Consider the following 18263-nt stretch of genomic DNA (forward strand, 5'->3'; position numbering starts at 1 on the left):
ATATATATATATTTTTTTTTCCTTTTTCATTTTCTGCAAGGCTGCCTTTGTACTATTATGTCCATTCTGGCTGTAATCTGCCCCCACCCCCAGGGCCTCTTAGTAAAGCCTTCCGCCCTGCTCCCTCAAGGGACAGGCCATGCAAATGAAATATCATCCAGGTATACAACGTGTACAAAGCCAGGCACCACTTAAGGGATCAGGAAGCTCACATCAGCTTTGCACACTGGTCTGGCAAAGCAGGAGTGGGGCTCGGCTTTTTTACTATACTGACATTTGAAGGCCACAATCTGAGGTTGCTCGAGGTAAGACAGCCTCAGCAAGGGCTCCTTCAGGACCCATAGTCACTAAATGTCCCACAAGCCACTTTCAACTGGAAAGGAGGGCACAGCATATGGTGGTCTGACTGCCATCAAAACACACAAGTAGCCTTTTGCTGATATTCTAGGCATTTTTCAAAATGTAGGGACATCTTCCCATGTGTCTGCCTGCATATACTTATCCTTAAAAAGCCTGTTAAGAATTTTCTATAAAAGGTTATATTTTAGGTTAAAGGTATGTCATATTTTTCCCATTCAACAGTATACAAAAATTTTCCAGATGTTTTTGTGTCTCCATCTTCATCTCCCAGGTTAATATTTCATTTGTTATTTAATAAAGAGACTTAACATCATTTTAAACCACTTTTCTATTGATGGACATTTAGGTCATTTCTAATGTTTTAACTCTGCACTGGATGCTTTTGTTTATGTCATGTCACATATTAAAATGCATCTTTATGGGGATGGAGAGATGGTTCAGAGGTTAAAAGCACTTCCTGTGTAATCATGAGGATGAGAGTTCCTAAAGAACCAGTAACAAGCTGATGTTCCACAAATGCCTGTAACTCCAGCTCCAAAAGTTCTGACACCCTCTTCTGGCCTCCAAGCACACACAGACATGTTCATATACACATACAGACACACATATGTAAATAAAAAGAAATCTTATATTCATATCCTGGTGCTGACAAGATGGCTCAGTGGGCAAAGGCACTTGACACACAAGCCTGACAACCTGAGTTTGATTCTTGGAACCCACATAAAGGTGAAAAGAGAAAACCAGGTCCACAAAGGTGTCTCAGACTTCACATGTGTACTGTGACACATCTCGCCACACATGTATCATGCACACACACAATAATAAAATAATAAAATAAAAATACATATCCTTATGATAAATCAGGGTAAACGTGTGTATGTGTGTGTCTGTGTGTGTTGCATAGCTCTGTTTTTGTTGTTGTTGTTTTTCTTTTTGAGACAGGGTCTCCCTATAGCCCCAGCTAGCATGGAACTCGCTATGTAGACCATGCTAACCTGGATCTCACAGAGATCTACCTGCCTCTGCCTCCAGAGTGCTGGGATTTAAGGCATGTACCACCACACATGGCAGCTCTGTATTTTTAAAAGTACTTTTTAAACACTGTTAAATACAATACAGAACACTTTATACAATGCATACGTAACTCCACAAATAACTATGAAGCAAGCAGCAGTTGAAATATTAGCCCACAAATCCTTCAAGTCCCTCTGCTTATCACTCCATAGCTCCCCAAAAGCAACCATCATTATATGACAATCATATAATCACAATAAAAATGCATTTTGAAGAGTTGTAAACCAAAGGTAAAGATGAAAACTAAACACATAGCATTAATTGGAAAATATTTAAGGATGGCTTGTCCTAAGCCAGTTTCTTGCCTTTTATTTTTCATCCTCACTATAGTTTATAAGGGACCATGTGAAATAGCACACCGAGGGTGAGGCAGGGCGGGCAGGGGCGACGACACAGATGTTAAATATAACTATACTCACCACAGGGCAAGTCGTTGCTCAATTTCCTTGAGAAAATTGGTATGAAATTTGTGCAAAGGTTCAAAATTGGGGAATATGAGAGTTTTCAAGGCTTCGGGCATGGAATCTTCTTTGCTGACTGTGCTTTGAAACCACTGGGAACAAAGAGAGGACAACTTAGAGGTTTGTGGATTGACGAAAGTCTGCAGTATGGGAGGACACAGGTCTTACTGCTCTCTCTCCCCACTCCACGGGAAGAAGCGCCTATCTCTTTATGACTGCTTTCTGAAGTTTCTCCCTACAGACTATTCAAGCCAGGACTGATTTCTTAAATGGGCAACTGCTTGAACTAAGGCCAGGTCACTGGAGGATCTTCAGTTTAGAACTACAGGCTACCCTCGGCTTCATTCCTTTAGGAACTGCCACCTCTATACTTTCATCAAAATGCTGAGCGTGAGGGTCGCCTAACAGGACAGCCACCCGCACATGGTCACTCACATCACTGGAGTGAGTGGGGACCAGGTCCCAGAGCTTATTGAGCACCGGACATAGAGCCTATCCCAGGACGAAGAGAAATTCAATGGTGCTGGTATCCCTCTTGATTGGCTACTTCTTTCTCCAAATCCTGGGATCAAAGCCACCTAGAATGCCTTGACTTGCTTCCAAGACTGGACAGGCCTGGTTTCAGCAGTCAAAGGCAGTTTGTTGGCACTTCCCCCAAATGGCTCAACTTACTACCAAAGATAAAATAAGATTCCTGTTCAACCTGAAGTCTCCCTGGGGCAAAACAAGTAGTTACACTTGATAATGGGCAAACCAGACTGTTCTGAATCAGTGCAGAGAGAACAAAATGTTTAATTTTAGTTGTCTCTGCTTTAGGAACTTCTTTGCGCTTAAAAAAAAAAACATAAACAGCCAGGCATGGTGGCGCACATCTTTAATCCCAGCGCTTGGGAGGCAGAGGCAGGCGGATGTCTGTGAGTTCAAGGCCAACCTGGTCTACATAGTGAGCTCTATGACAACTGGGGCCACAGGGAGACCCTGTCTCAAAAAGACCCCCCCAAAAAAACATAAACATAAAAAAATTTAAAGACTATCCCAAATTAAATAAACAATTGGCATTTAATTTCTATAACCCAGGACCTGACTCCTTTCAATGGAAGTTTAACATTATTATGTGAGCTACTACATGAAATACTGCACACACCGAAGTGATGACCTCAAGGTCCTTCAGGTATGTTCGCTCGGTGGTGGAAACTTCCTTAGCAATGAAATACGCCTTGTCAGTTGGGAATCTCTGCAAAATTCACAAAAGAGCAAGATGCAATAGTCAGTTATGAATGGAAGTTTCTGATTCATTAATGGATGCCCTGATTATTAGTTCTGATTTGACAGACAGGTTACTAATGTATGATCTTTTGTTAGTTAGCATCAAGTCTAAACAGGTTCTTATTCTCTCTCGTGTGTCATGTCTGTGCATTAGAAGGAACAAGGTAAAAGAATGGCTTTTGATTATGAGAACAAGGTCTGAGAATGTCTATGCATTGCCATCAGCTAAAGGACTCAAATTAATGCAGCAGTAGAGCATGAAACCTATGAAAGAGACGCTAAGGCCTGGTGCCATGGGCTGGCAGCACTGGGGTTCATGAAATGCTGTGAGACAGCACTTATAGTGTGGCTGGATCAAAAAGGATGAGGGTAAAATCAGTCAGCAGGGCCACTGTGACTTAATTCCTTGGAGCATGGGAATCAGACAGGTGGTAATATTCAAAATTGGGCCACCTCTGGGGTCTAGCTTTTTCCTTGAGCAGGAAAAGGAAAACCTGTATGCCTGCCAGCTTGCTAACGACTTCCCTTAAGACCATCCTGATTCTTCTCTGGGTATACACACCATAGAGCTATGAAGAGAGCCACAGAAAACACACGCACACTCAGGTTCACAGTAATGTTATTTACAACAGCAAAAGGTAGGCAGAACATAACTGCCCGCTGACAGATGGAACAGCTCAACAAAATATAGTCCCTTCATCTAATGGAACATTAGCCTTACAAAGGAGGGAGTTCTGACTCATGCTAAACAGGGATGAACCCAGAGGACATGACATTGTGGGAATTAAGCCAATCAGAAAAGGCAACTACTCTGTGATGCTCCTTACATGAGGTCTCTCATGCAGCTATACTTATTGAGACAGGAAGTAGACAGTTCCATGTCTGCAACTGCTGGGTTGTTGGGGGCTGGGGCAGGGAATGGGCAAGAATAGAGATTTTGTAGAAGATGAAAAAGTTCTGAAAACGGATAGTGTTGATGGTCTTAGGACAACAGGAATGTAGTTTGAAGCTGATATATTTGATGTTGTGGTTATTTTACTACAATTCACTAACACACACACACACACACACACATCCCCACCTGTACCTTTCTCCGGCCCTCCTCTTCATCATCGGTCCTTGGGCACGCCTGATCATTCAGCAATGGGCTGATCAAGGGAGAAGCCTGCTTCGTGTCAGGGCTCAGGTTGGGGGACAAAGTCACGTTGGCTGGGACAACTCCTCCCTGCGAGTTGGTGGACAGCTCTGAAAGGTGGGGGCTACCAGTCAAGGAACCTGTGTGGGGGTGAGAAGTTTTAAAGAAAAAAACATAATTTCTTCTGGGATTTGATTTCTGTTTACAATTTTCACCTTTGCAAAGCTTGGGAACTTGGCTAGCACATGGCAAACTTAGTGCATTCATTATTGTCTAAGTTTTTTTCTAGGTCCCCCTCCCCCCTATACTTCAGCTGCCTTAATTGTAAAGGTATCAAACAAAATACACCTCATTCAATGCAACCTCAGGAATGTAATTAAAGATAAGACAGAGACCTCTGCACAGGTAACAATTAAGGTCGCTTAAAAGCATAGCACATCCTGCAATCCTATTTCCATCTCTTAACTACTTTGCTTCTAAGAATTGCTCAAGAAAACACGTACCTATGTCACAATAAGACAGAGAAATTAGAAAACAGAACTAAACTAATAGGCATCTAAGCGACTGGAGTACTCAGGACACACTATGTCTTGTCACAATGGGTCACAGCTAAAAGAGAGGTCAAGCAACTAACTCCCCACTCTACAGAGAACAGAAGCAAGCTCGGTATACCTGGTGATGTCATTCCATGTCTGCCACTGTTTGGGACAGAAATACTAGCATCATCTTACACATAATGATGGTCATTTAAATATGCAAGCTGGAGGCCATCCCATTATCATAGTTCCCTTCTATGAGTCAAAAGTGACAGGTGGCAAGTTAGTCCTCTAGAAAGGATAGCATATTAAATAATAAGAAAATGTTACCGATTGCACATCAGCCACAGGAAATGTTATATATAAGGACACTCTTTGCCTACGTAACTGCAATTACTTGTACTCCAACCCCTTAACACTACATGGGGTGTTTCAAAATATCATTCTAATTTGTTTGTTAAGACCTAATACATTCATAATTCTCATGCAGAGCAAACATTAGGTAAATGGTTTCCATTATAAGGAAAGACAAGATGTCAGTGTCTGCCTCCATTTCAGTTCAGTTTCAATGCTCTTTGCTACTCAGCACATTGTTAAGGACCTGCAAGGGACAGGTGAAGCAGTTTTCTGGAAGAATTCTCATGTCCTGACACTTATTCTCTCCCTCTAGAGTTGTTTATAGGTGTTTTGGAAGCACAAGATACAGCAGCCTAGAATGGGGTTAATGCGAGAGAGGCAGTGACTTTGATCCCAGCAGGAACAAATCAGGGGGAAACCACCACCAGCCCCCCTGCTCCCAGGCTGCCCACTGAGTAGCATCACCAATGCAGGATGAGGAGCCACTGCACCCAAAAAAACAACTGTCCACTGACCATTGTCAGTCCAAGGATCCTTGAAAAACAAGACTGGGAACATGAGAAAAAGGCACTCAGGGCATTTGTGTTTGAAAAAAAATTCTCACATTTTCAATAAGCCTTATTTGAAATGAAGCCCCAGTATTACACACAGCAACCCAAACACCCCACATACCACCAGACCCCATAAGTCCCGGAGAAAAAGGCCAGAAATTGCTTCACAAATGTCAATTTTATTGACACTAGTGCACAACTGAATACAATAATTATGAAAGAATTGGAACTTGTCAAATAGAAATAGTGACAATATATTTGAATTGCAATTGTTTCAAGGTACTACACTATTCTCTTTAAAAAAAAATCACAGAGAGAAAAATGTTATCACTACAAATAGGAATTAGAAAAGAGAAAATTCTGGCAGTTTGTGTTGAGATCAAAACAGTTCATGCATTTGTGAGCTGCTGAATTGAGAGTCATTTTGTATCTGTCCACCAATCATCTAGTAAAACAGGGGGCTTGTCAGCTCTGACACTATGGGCAAGAGCAGGTGAGGCGGTTACAAGCAACAGCATGCTGGCCTTGAGTTTGCAGTGACATGGTACAGAAAAAAACATTCACCTCACCACTGAGAGTCAGAGCCAAGGTTAAAAAGTTGTTAGAAGGCTAGCTTGAAGTGGGGTCGGCTGCAAGGAGACAGTAACCAGCAGGCCCTGGACAGCTTCCAGGGACAGAGAGCAAGCTGCCACAGAGGGAGGGGAAAATAAGGTGCACAATTCAGACCCAGCCACGTCCACGCTCCACAGTTGAAAGCTAAGGCCTTCGCTAAGTTCCACCTGGAAATATTTGCATTTAGTAGACTGAGCAGGCTGGAAGCCTTAATAAGACATCAGATTGATTCTTGAAGAGGTGATACCCTGATACATTTGAATGAAGAAAGTCGGTTAGATTCGAAAGGATCCCCATTGGGCCACCTTGGAGATAGATGATAGAAGGCTAATGAATGCTGTGGTCGCCTGTGGTCCAGAAAAAGTTGGAGACAGCTTGGCTCCACAGGTTGCTGTGTGAAAACCTGCTGTGGGTCTAATGTGTACAATCCCCTACTTTATACATACAATATACATGCGTGGAGAATAATCAAATTGGGGTGGTTAATTTCCTTTTCCTAAGAGGGACTTGTATATATTCACAAAAGGAAGGGCACTGGGTATGTATGTAAACCCTAAGATGAGTAAATCTACAAATGCCAAACAGTCTGATCTAGGAATCTATAAGCAAGTCTAAGGAAAGAAAAGGTCCAAGTTTTTGAAGTTCAGTTTCACAAATACCGTGGGTCCACAGAGAAGAGGCTCCCTTCCATCTTTGTGCAAGAAACTATTAGACGATTTGAAACCATACAGGTAACACAGGGCCAAAACAAACCAAGAAGTCACTCATTTGTCATTCAGCGATCAATGAAACATGCTGACACAAGTAATTAGTAGAATTTGGCAGCTTGAAGAGTAATTAAAATTCTCTTTTGACTTTGAGGCAGGGTGTTGACAACCATCTGTACAAACTGGTGTCCACATGGGCAGGTGTGGAGAGCCTGTCTGATGCAAGCCAATGTTCAAGGTTATGTAGAAGTATTAGAAATATACAGAATTAATTTTCGAAGAAGCAGTCCATTTTATTACAAAGCAAGCAAATGTGGCATTCTTCAAGGAGCAGGACTTCAGAGCTTGTTCGAAGCCTGCTATCTGCTTTGAAGGCACAGCCCCAGGAGGGGAGCAAAGAGAAGGGACCAGTGAGCTGCCTTCACTGCTACTCAGAGGATGATTGACACCTAGGCATTTTTATCACTTTTCCTTGACAATGAATGGATATAAATGATTTCTTTATCAGAGAATTCTAGGTAAACAATTCTGGGGGACTCCATAAGGAAGCACCTGGACATTAAGGCAATAGGTGGAAAGAAGTTTAGAGAGATCAGAAAAAAAGATTAGTTGTATACTAAACCTCTGGAAGTTTTTCTTTAAAAAATTAAAAAAATTTTTTTTGGTTTATTTTTATTTTATGTATATGAGTGTTTACCTGCCTGTATGTAAGTATACCAGGTGTATGCAATGCCTGTGGAGGTCAGAAGAGGGCATCAGGTCAGAGTCTCTGGGAAGTGGAGTTACAACAGTTATTAACCACCATATAATTGCTGGGAACCAAACTTGGACAGATTCTCTGCGAGAGCAGCCAGTGCTCTTAACCACTAAGCCATCTCTCCAGTCCCGCTGGAAGCTTCTTAATGGCATTAAAAAAAAAAAAAATTCCCACTTCTAAAAACTTCTTTTTCTCTTTTTTTTGGAGCTGAGGATCGAACCCAGGGCCCTGCACTTGCTAGGCAAGCACTCTACCACTGAGTTAAATCCTCAACCCCAAAACTTTCCTTAAAAAAAAAAAAAAAGCATTCAGGAGTGTCTCAGACCAGTAACTCTCAAGCCCTTTTTTGCTTTCAGGACCCTCCCCCCATTAATCTGTATTAAGAAGTTTGCATTTATGCCACCTCCAGTGGACCAGCCTCCTGTGGACCAGTGAGACTCCTACTAACCCTGCTCTCAAGGCATGCAGTTCTGGTCACTGCCTTTTTGAATCCCTTTAAAATAGACACTTTATCTTCACACAATCAATTATGTGACTTCAAATTAGCCTATATTTATGGATTTCAATTTATGACCCAGCTTAGAAGCTGCCTTCACTGCTTTATGTTTTTCATTTAAAATACATTCATATTCTCTCCTGGCCCAGAGGAGGCTGGGCTTCAGTAGCTCAAGGCAGGCTCCTCTGAGAGAATGAAATGGCCTGGGGGTGGGGACATTTCTAGTAGCAAGCCAACTTCCTATCCCCAGTGATGACTGGACACAAACTTCCTATAAACTATCTACCTCTTCAGCTTGTGCTAAAACCTTTGAAAGAAACAAACCCAATTCTGGGGAAAGAAAAAAGTTCAATCTAGTTTTCAAGCAATTAAAATGGTGTATCAAATATTTCGGGATCTGCCCCATTTTGTAAATTGGTCAATAAGTTGATTAATGTCTAATTTTTAACTTGATAAGTGTTTTGTGGGTTTTCTGTGAAAGCAGGAAATCTGACATTTAAAAATAGAAACTCACTTTTTAATAAATTGAAAAATGAGAACACTAATGGCGCTCATAATGTCTTTCAAAATTTCTTCACTATTCCCTCAAATAAATATTTCTTCACAAGCTTCTAGATGCCACTATCAATCAAATTTCCTGTTACTTGGTTCTAAAATACAGATTTTTACCTATGTACCCAGAATATGTTCCAAAGGCATATGTAGGAAATATATTTAACTTCAAAGGCTCTTTTTAGACTCGCAACCTCTCACTAAAAGAGAAGAGAATGAAATCTCCCTAGAGATTATCTACTTTGAGAGCTAGCTACCCAGAAAGATCAGTATCTCACTAAATCTGAGGTGGTGTGCGATGAAGGTGGGTCCTTGCCCAACACGAAAACAGCTGGCAGTATCTGTTTGGAAAACTCAAGTCACGGATTACCCACGTTCGAGATGGCGTCCTCTTCTTGATACCTTAGGTAGCTGGGGACAACGTACGTGAGCTTCTCCGACCCAGCTTCCTTTAAGAAAAGTTTAACATGCAGCTAAACATCCACTTCACATTTCGTCATCAAGTCATTCAGAAAAGCAACAGCAATGAGGGCTTGCAGAAAAATAGAAAGACATCACCATGGGTCAAATGGCAGCGAATGCACAGGGTTGCTCTTACTTATGGGGAAAAGATAAAGGAGAACACTGCTGTTTGAAGATGGCGGTGGTGGTGAACACGGTGGCAGTGTTTGGGATGGGAAAATGGAGCTTCATAACAGTGAAAAAATACCATCTTGCATAAAGGACAAAGCTGTAGCTGTTAGTGAGAAAGAACAATTACATTTGACAGGGTTTTGTTTTTGTTTTACAGCAAGATACCTGTTAGGACAAGTAAAAAGCCTCATCAGTTTAGATTAACAAGAGATATTAATACCGTGCAAACACTGTTCCATGAGTTTGGCCTTCCATGCTTAGTCACCAAACTCATGGTTATTAGCTAAATTAAAGATCTTCCTGGTGACAGGAATCCATGCTTTGACGAGGCACTGCACTCGCTGCAGTAGAAAGGTGAAACCAGACAGCATCTGTGGGAGCATACATGTTAGGTGCCCACTGAAAGGACAAATGGCTCACTGGCTTGAGTAGCCAGCTATGGCTGGGTTAGAGGGCGGGGCTTCCTCCACAGTCTACCTACCACTCCCTCCCAACAAAGCAGATAGCTAAATTCCTTGACAGATGAGATATATATCAAGTGTTCTGTCCCTATTTAAACAGGCATGTCTATTCAGACTATGAAGGCTTGTCTTCTGGTCAGCTGCACGAGCTCCCTATGTAAGCTACTGCCACAGATGCACTCTGTTTCGATGACATCTGTCTCCCCTGACAGTGATCCTGCTCTCTTTTCAAGGGCTTGCCCCACCCCCAACACAGCCAGAAGTGTAAGGTGCAAGACCTTGAGAGAAGATGGTGCTACAAAAGCCAGTTCTATCCGCCCTCTTTCTGTGCACCCTGGTAAACATGAAGCCAGCCGGGGGACTCACTGATGCTTCTGTGTGACAATGTGCCACTGAGTGAGCAGGATCACTGTGTTCTAGAGGAAATGGTCATTCCAAGTACACATTGGTATTCAGCAAGTTTTTCTTAAAGGAAGGACATCAGACAGGTCTCCAACAATGCAGGGGACAGTAGGTATGCCATGCTTTGAGGATAAAGACAGAATGCTGAAAACAAAGCTTTTTCTCCCAGGTAGGTACATGCTGACAAAACACTGTGTACAATGGAACAACAGAAAGAATGTTTTCTCAAATTTATTAAACAAATGACAAAAATGAGAATGAAGTCCCCAGCCTTTTCTATTTGAAAATTAATTCGGTGCATTAGAAAAATTTTAATACAACATATTACCTAGAGGATTAAGTGCATAGAGAGAACAGAAGGGAATTGAGTTAAAAATACAGCCAAGCTTGTGAGATTTGGTTAGTTAGGTTCACAGCAATTTTCCAAGGTAGGAAAAGGTGAGAGTGAGGTACTTAACCCCCTGTCCATCTTAGGTTCTTCTGGAAAAGTGGCTGGTGCGTCCTTGACTGAGGAAGAACTATGTGTGGTCTTTCTATAACACACCCCAGGCAGAGGGCCAAAGCTTTACTTCCTACAAAGGGTGTTGGAGGTCCAGGAAAAAGGAGCTGTGAGTTCAGTTTCATGGACAGAGAAGCTCATCTGTGAGGGTCGGATGGCAGACCAGTCACTACTCTACCACAGGCTCCTAAATGATCCTTCTATTGTTTCCTACTTTATAGACACCCACATTCATCCTTCCTAAGGCAACCTGCATCCAGCACATCCACACACTCACCTCTGGTGGATGGTCCTTGATCACTCCTTGAGGCTTTGGTCTATGTGCTCTGCATCTCCCCCAGCTCTTCCCACATTCTGCAATGGTTCCACCTGGCCCCAGCAGCAAGTTCAAGTGCCTTCCAGTACTAGTTTCCACAACCATTCTACCAGCCCTAGCTTTACAGAGTTAACCTTACAGATCGGCTCCAACCACTCTGGAGGTCAGATTTCCTATTTTAATCCTCCTGCCATCTGGAGCCATACCAGAGTAACTAACCTGACCCAGAACCCTCATGAAGAAACACAAAGAGCTGCCTTCTGCCGGAAGTTACCATCTAATACCAGAGGCCATGAAGATGCAGGGGAGCTCCTTTCAGGCTATGCTGGAAGGCCTGTACCATGCAGTCAACCTAGTTATCCTGAACAAAGCAAAGCCTATGCTCCTTTGAAAGTTCTCAAGAGATTTTGGCTCTTCCCTGGCTGCTCTACAGGTATTTAATGGCGTTCCTGATTTCTTGTGTGACAAGTTTCATTCTCCTATGATTTTCTGGGTGCTGTGTTGCTCATTGGCTGAAGACCATCTTTCAAAAGAAGATCTATACCCCACCCTTCCAACACATGCCTCACATACAAATCTAAACTTATCTACCTTTGTTCCTAGGAGAAACATTCAAGTCTCTCTAGATTCCTAAAGAAGCACAATAACATTTTCTGTCCAATAGGTGGCAACCAGGCCACTTTGATCTAGGCTGACCTTGTACCCAAATCATTATGGGATTTTTAAAAATGTTTTTTCATTATTAGCTCTTTAATAAAAAGAAAACAATATTAAATGGCATGCACATTTTGGTCTGAAAGTCAGGGTTTTATGTGATCAGTGGCTGGCATTTAAGGTCTATAATAGCATTACTGAGGAAACCCATTTCCCTGTTTGAAGTTTTAGTTGATCATATGGAAACCGATGAAATTAAACTAACAAGGAAAAAAACAATGCCAGTCAATTCTGTGATGTCACCAAAAGAAATTTCTTCAATCACTCACTGCTCAGAGAAGCTCACTAACCATACCTTTCCTTCCATATGTTCTTAGAGGTTTGGCCAGCGTAGCTGCCATTAGCAATGGGTTACTTTGCAATATTTACTTTACTCAAAGTCCAAAGGACCTGGCTCTCTAATAAGGACTGTTTATGAAAACTCTTGCACTTCATTTGCAAAATTCAGCAGCAACAGAACAGACGCATGTCATGAAAAGTGCTGAAGGCCAGCCTCAGAGGAACTCATTCTGACCATCAGAGAAACAACGTGGATACACAGGAGAGATGAACCAGAAACAGCCCTCCCTCAGAATTTAACAATGGGGCTCCTGAAATTCTAGCTAACCAAAATAAAGGACCCAGGCAAAACCAAGGGACAAGGACAGAAGCACATAAAGTCCAAATAACTGGTTGGTTAGTTTTAAGTTGAGTCTGCCTGTAACTCACTGACTCGCTCACTGGTGGCTACAGCTGTGACAACCCATTCTATGCTGAGCCATGGAATACTACTCTAAGTAGAAAACGTTTGCTAAAAGCATGTGCTCAGTGAGTCTAGACAGGCAAAGTATCTCTAAGTACATCTGCCATCCTTTCACCAACACTAAAAACGACTGTTTCATTTTTCCCTCCTTGAGAAATAGCTTAACAACACAAGATAACTCTGGGGCTAACACATACTGCGAATTCAGGGCAAACGACTTTGTATGCTTGCTGGAAATGGAGTGGCTGAAGCTGCATTTTTGTTTTGCAGGCCTGGCCCTTTTTTTTTTTTTAAAGCATTACTTGGTTTGAATCTTCAAAGAAGTTCTGGAGAAGAAAATCATGACTATTCACATTTTAAGTGCAGGCCATGTAACACGACTTAGTGAGATAAACCTGTGAGGAACTGCCCGATATGAATCACACGTGTAGGGAAGAATCTGGCCCACAGAATTCCTCTTATTAAATGCCTGTCTAATAAAATACCATCGATGGCATCCAGATGATTGTTAAAGGGGCTGAAGTAATTCATTTTGGGCCCTGGAACTCATTAAATGCATTTCTTCATGCTAAAAGAATTTCTTGCCTTTTTAGTCTGCTCTTAACAAGCACCAGCAAGGGAAACCACAAAAGGGTCTATACATATTTTGAAATAATATCCAACAAAACATATTATTGTAAGGGGGCCCCAGAGTAGCTGAGAGCCGCTTTAAAATTTGTGTTTCTCTAGAGGTCTGTCTTTGACCCATGGCCTTAACATAAAGATATATCTTTAGAGCAGAGGAGAGAAGCCAGGGTCCAAAGGCCCAGGTTCCTTGTTGAATCCAGAGACTTGCATAGTGTTTATTGTCTTAGACTGGCAGGTCTCAGGAAACCTGTTAGAAAATGGAATGATCCATCTGTCTCTAATGTCTGCTATCCGTCTTTCATAGCCAACCTTATCTTTGGCCTTTCTCACTTTAGTTCAACTTTATGTACATGCAGGACCTTTTAAAGCCCAAAGTGAGACTGTGGGCTCAGGAAAGTCTTGGAGTCTGGGATCTCTCCAGGGTCAGATCAGGGAAGGTGCCTTGGTAAGGGGTGCTGGCTTTTCCTGAGCTTTGCACAGTATCAGTGGGGAGAACATGTTCCCTCAGGAACCCTGCTACACTTGGCTCATTGAAGGCATGGATTTTTCTCTCTGACTGACATTCTGGAACCTTTATGAGTGTCCCCTTCTCAGTAGGACAGGATATGCAACCTTGGAACAAATAAGCCCAATTCTTTTAGACACTATTAATTTTGCCAGGATTGTTGCCTTCATAAATACTGGTCAAGAATCAGAAATTAAATTGCTTGCCCAGTATAAAACCAAGGAGAAGAAAAGTCTGTGCAACTCTAGCAAGTGAAAACTAGTGATAGAAAACTGAGTATACAATGATGGATCAACTTGAAAACACGTTAGATAAAACACTTCTGTATGAAAAACAAGTCAAAATATCTGCAGGAACATGCTTTGCTTGCAAGGATTATAGCTGATGAGTTATAATCACATTATAAGGCAAACAGAACTCATTTCTATTTAATTACCAGATTTCTGCATAAGCAGAGGTAAAAGGAAAAACCATTTACACAAACCACCTTCACAATTAAAACATTTCAACCATGACTCTGCTCAGCCCCCTTTGACAAAGCTTTCATATACCAAATTGATAGCTTTTTCTAAGACTAAACGATATGCAAAACATGTTAAAACAGCAAACGCTCCACAATATAAAGAGTAGCTCTTCTCCCCATCCCTATGGCTTCTAATTGTCTAAGTCAAATCGATATGATCCAAGATTTCACAACTAATTTTAAATATGAATGCACACAAGATTCTCCAAAATTAAAATGTAGATTCTAAAAGGTTCTATTGCACTAAGAAATCACAAAGAAGAGAGTCGAAGTCAAATAACCAAGGTGATAAGTTTCAGCTTTAAGGTACCACACTGACTACTATTTGAAGTCACTTAACCCCATCAGAGTGAGGTTTCTCATCCACAGTGAAAGTTCGCCTAGGTGACTGCTAAAGTCTCCTTCCAGTTTTACAATTCTGTTGATTATATACTGATCTAAAACAAGATTTAGATAGAACAGTTCAATGAACAACTGTCAACAAATATCCAGTAATCGGTTTGATTCATCAATCATGCACTGAATCAAATGATCAGGAAACTAAAGCAAAACTGCATGTATAAAAATGGATGAGGCCCTCTGAATCTTTAAAACTTGACTTCTTGACATTGGTGTGGACAGAAGAACCTTTAAGAATCCCACTTCAATTTGTGATATCCTGCTGTCAAGTTCTATTCTGCTTCCTGAACAAGCCCAGCTCTTCCTCTGTGATGTCACAGGGTGAGTCTTGTAAGACTCATGGTGGGACAACAAGGGTGTATTATCTTTACAATTCCCTTCAAAATTTTGTAGTTATGTATGATCTAAAACTGTTATTTACAATTTAAAAGTATCAAAGGCTGAAAAGCACAAATACAGACATTTTTCAAAAAAGCATTTCATTTGGGAGGCTTTCCTTACTCCCCAGCAAGTAAGTCAGTGACTGAGCTAACATTTCCAGTATGTTCCACTAGATTCCATAGAGCCATCAGGTCTGGCGGAGAAGGGACCCAGGCTGCCCCCATAGAGCCATCTGGGGAGTGTAAGCTGGCAGCTAAGCCAACACATCCCAATCTCCCGGGTCAGAGCTAAGCATCACTCATTCTGACAATAGCTCAGAGGATGTCAAAGCACAGCTGAGGAAGAAACACAACGTGAGCTAAAACCCTAGGCTCCTTGATCACAAATGCTGAATGACAGACAGATATGGGCAAAGTTTAAAAAGAAGTCATTACTAGCTGCTTGTACCTGCTTTCTTCACGGCTCAGAGAAACATCGAGGGTTGAGTTCCCAATAGGAGACAAGGTTCATAAGAATGAATAAAACCAAGGGCAGTGATATCACAGAGCTGCCAGTATCTGTGCTGTGCCAGATCGACAGGCGGGCATTTGGTTGGCTGCTGGGGCCAGTGGTGCCTATTAATTTTCCCTACATCACTGCTCAATAGCATCTCTGTTTCACCAAGAAGATTCTGAGAGCCAGAGACTGACTTCCTAAACAACTGACAGTTTGATTCCCCAATGCAAACCCAAACAAATCAGCAATCCCAAGTAAATGATCATCTGTTGACAACTTTTACACATTTCCCAGGAAGTCTGGAAAGCCAAAAGAACCCCACACTCTTCCCATTAAAATATCCATTATTCTTGAATATGATTTCACAAACACAATCTCAACTAGCAATCAACTTATACTTGGCCTTGAAATTTGTCCATGCTTCTTTATGAGGCACAGAAAAGTAGCCCTCCTTTTAACGAGGTCAAAGAAGGGTAAAAGCAAATTCTTTCTCCGATCTCAATACATTTTGGTCAAACCCTCAGCCAATAAGAGGGGGATCTGCACACAAGACTGAACACACACAGAAATTGCCATGTAAATATAACACTACACATATTATCTGATTCATCATAAAGGATTTCTTCCTGCCTTCAGTCAGCAAATGCTCACCTAGTAACTTGTCCTTAGGACTTGCTATTTACCTTGTCCCAGATTTTCTGGAAAGCAAGCCCTTGTGTAAAGTTTTAGGGTCAGGCATGCCCCATTTAAACAAGAGCCTGTCCCAAACCTCATCTAACAAATGTTGACCAAAAATGAATGAGTCACTAGAAGAGACCCTGTGGCAATTCTGGTTTCTTGACTCCATGTAACCAACCACTGACCACCTGCCTTCCCAGCCTCCTCACTCATCCTCCCCTTCCTCCTCACTCACATGCAATCCACGCAAAACCTTCTGACTCTTCAGCCTGAAAGGGGAGCTCTGGCCTGCTGGGTGACCAAAGGCTAGGGATTGGCTTGAGGGGCTCACCATGGCAGAGTCTGAATCACTGGATTCAGTCCCACTGCTGGTGGAACACTCGGTCACTTGCAGAGGTGCCAGCTGGCCTACCACACTATCAGTACACATGGATTTCACAATGGGGACCTTTGAGGTGGGATCTGTGAGAGGGGTACCATTGGCTAGCATCCTACCTGGAGAAGTGGCCATGTTGGCCAGCCCTTCCTCTTCCTGGTCATCAAGCCTATCCATGGCCTCTGGAGTGGGGGCTGCCTGGCTAAGGATGAGCGGATCTGTCTCTGACTTATTGTATCTACTTGGAAGATTCCGCAAGTAGGGCCTTTGCAGGGCAGGGGAGTTTTCGTGGTGAGAATCCTGGTTTGGGACAGTGTCTTCTCCCACACTTTTCTCCCTAAGGTCATGTCCGTTTTCAGAAACATAGCCTTGGGACCCAGTTCTGTCCCAACTCATATTTGGACTTGAGCTTCTGCTACAGGGGGACAAGGGGGTGGCCAGGGGGCTGTGACCAGCAGAGGCTCTGAACATTTCATCTATCAGGGAGCTATGTCTTGGGAGCCCAGGGCTCCCACTCATATCAAAGGTAATATCTGCTGAGTCATCATCAAGGAATTCTCTAGAAGGAGGCCGGGAGGACTTCATAGAGGGAGGGGAAGCCCTGTGCTTAGCCTCTGCTCGCCTCTCATCCCTAGACAGCAGATAAACACCACTGGTCAAATCACCCTCATAATTGTCATTTGTTTGGGACCGTGACTGGGACCCTGGTTCTCTGAGAAGGTCATATTCACTATCTACATCACTGCAGTCAATGAAAGGGATGGAGGTGCTGCTGCCTCCAGCAGCCCAGGATGCTGGACCTGTGCTTGGTTGTTGGGGCTGAGGTTTACTAGGCTGGATGCCATCTTTGCCGCCCTCCTCCTCTTCCTCTTCCTCGGGCGGCACCGTGATGGTTCCATCTGCAGGCTTGCTCCCCGGAGGACTCTTAGACAGAGCAGGGCTTTGGTGTGGCCCCAACTCCACAGTGGAAACTTTTGCTTCCTTTGCTTGCTGGCAGCTCTGGCTACCGGGAGACTCAGTACCTTCTCCAAAGGTAAGGCTGGTGCTCTGTGGAGACTGGGTGGATAGGACAGGAAAAGGATGAAGGGAGATTGTTACACTAGGGGAAAGGAAAGGGAAGAGTCTAATAGCATCTCCTTACACATAGAGGCTACACTGGCCTCCCCGGGGCTGGACCATGTGGAAAGAAGTGGAACTCATATACGTGCATTTATCATGATTCACAAAGCTCCTTCAGGGCAGAAATGTGGACCAGGCTAGGTCCCCAACATAAGTTATGCACCATCTCTGCTTTCTAGGACCCTCAATGCAGGTGGTGCTTCCAGAAGTGTCTATGCAGCAGATAGCCTTTTAGCCCATGCTGGGCGGTCCAGACAAGGGTCAGGAGGGACAGCAGAGAAACCCACTACAGATCACACAGGCTTCAGAAAAGTCACAAACAACTCTGCTTAAGTGTAAAGGGCTGACATTGGAGCCATACAGTGAAACCACATCCATGCTCTTCCATAAGGTTCTTACTTTTTCTGAGAGAAAATTCTGAATGGAGACATCAACACCGGGGTCAGTGAACACTTGTCACCCTCGGCGAGAGTGATGACTTCTGCTACCAGTGTAGCTGCTGCCTTGACTCACTGCCAGCACTGGCTTC

General features: G+C 42.8%; 1 protein-coding gene across 3 annotated transcripts in view; it reads right to left on the minus strand.

Annotated features, from left to right (window-relative positions):
• Nucleotides 1–18263, minus strand: part of Farp1 (FERM, ARH/RhoGEF and pleckstrin domain protein 1) — a 304589-nt gene that overhangs the window by 42623 nt on the left and 243703 nt on the right. For 2 of the 3 annotated variants that reach the window (XM_008823588.2, XM_008823591.3), the window contains exons 13-16: nt 17416–17671; nt 4243–4436; nt 3040–3129; nt 1854–1987 (exon numbers count right to left, since the gene is read on the minus strand). In XM_008823588.2, coding sequence (XP_008821810.1) covers nt 1854–1987; nt 3040–3129; nt 4243–4436; nt 17416–17671 — 674 coding nt within the window. The remainder of the gene's footprint in view (nt 1–1853; nt 1988–3039; nt 3130–4242; nt 4437–17415; nt 17672–18263) is intronic. The other variant, XM_008823592.2, reaches the window with a different exon arrangement.

This window comes from Nannospalax galili, unplaced genomic scaffold, assembly GCF_000622305.1.
Source record: "Nannospalax galili isolate Female #2095 unplaced genomic scaffold, S.galili_v1.0 scaffold528, whole genome shotgun sequence".
Classification (NCBI taxonomy): domain Eukaryota; kingdom Metazoa; phylum Chordata; class Mammalia; order Rodentia; family Spalacidae; genus Nannospalax; species Nannospalax galili.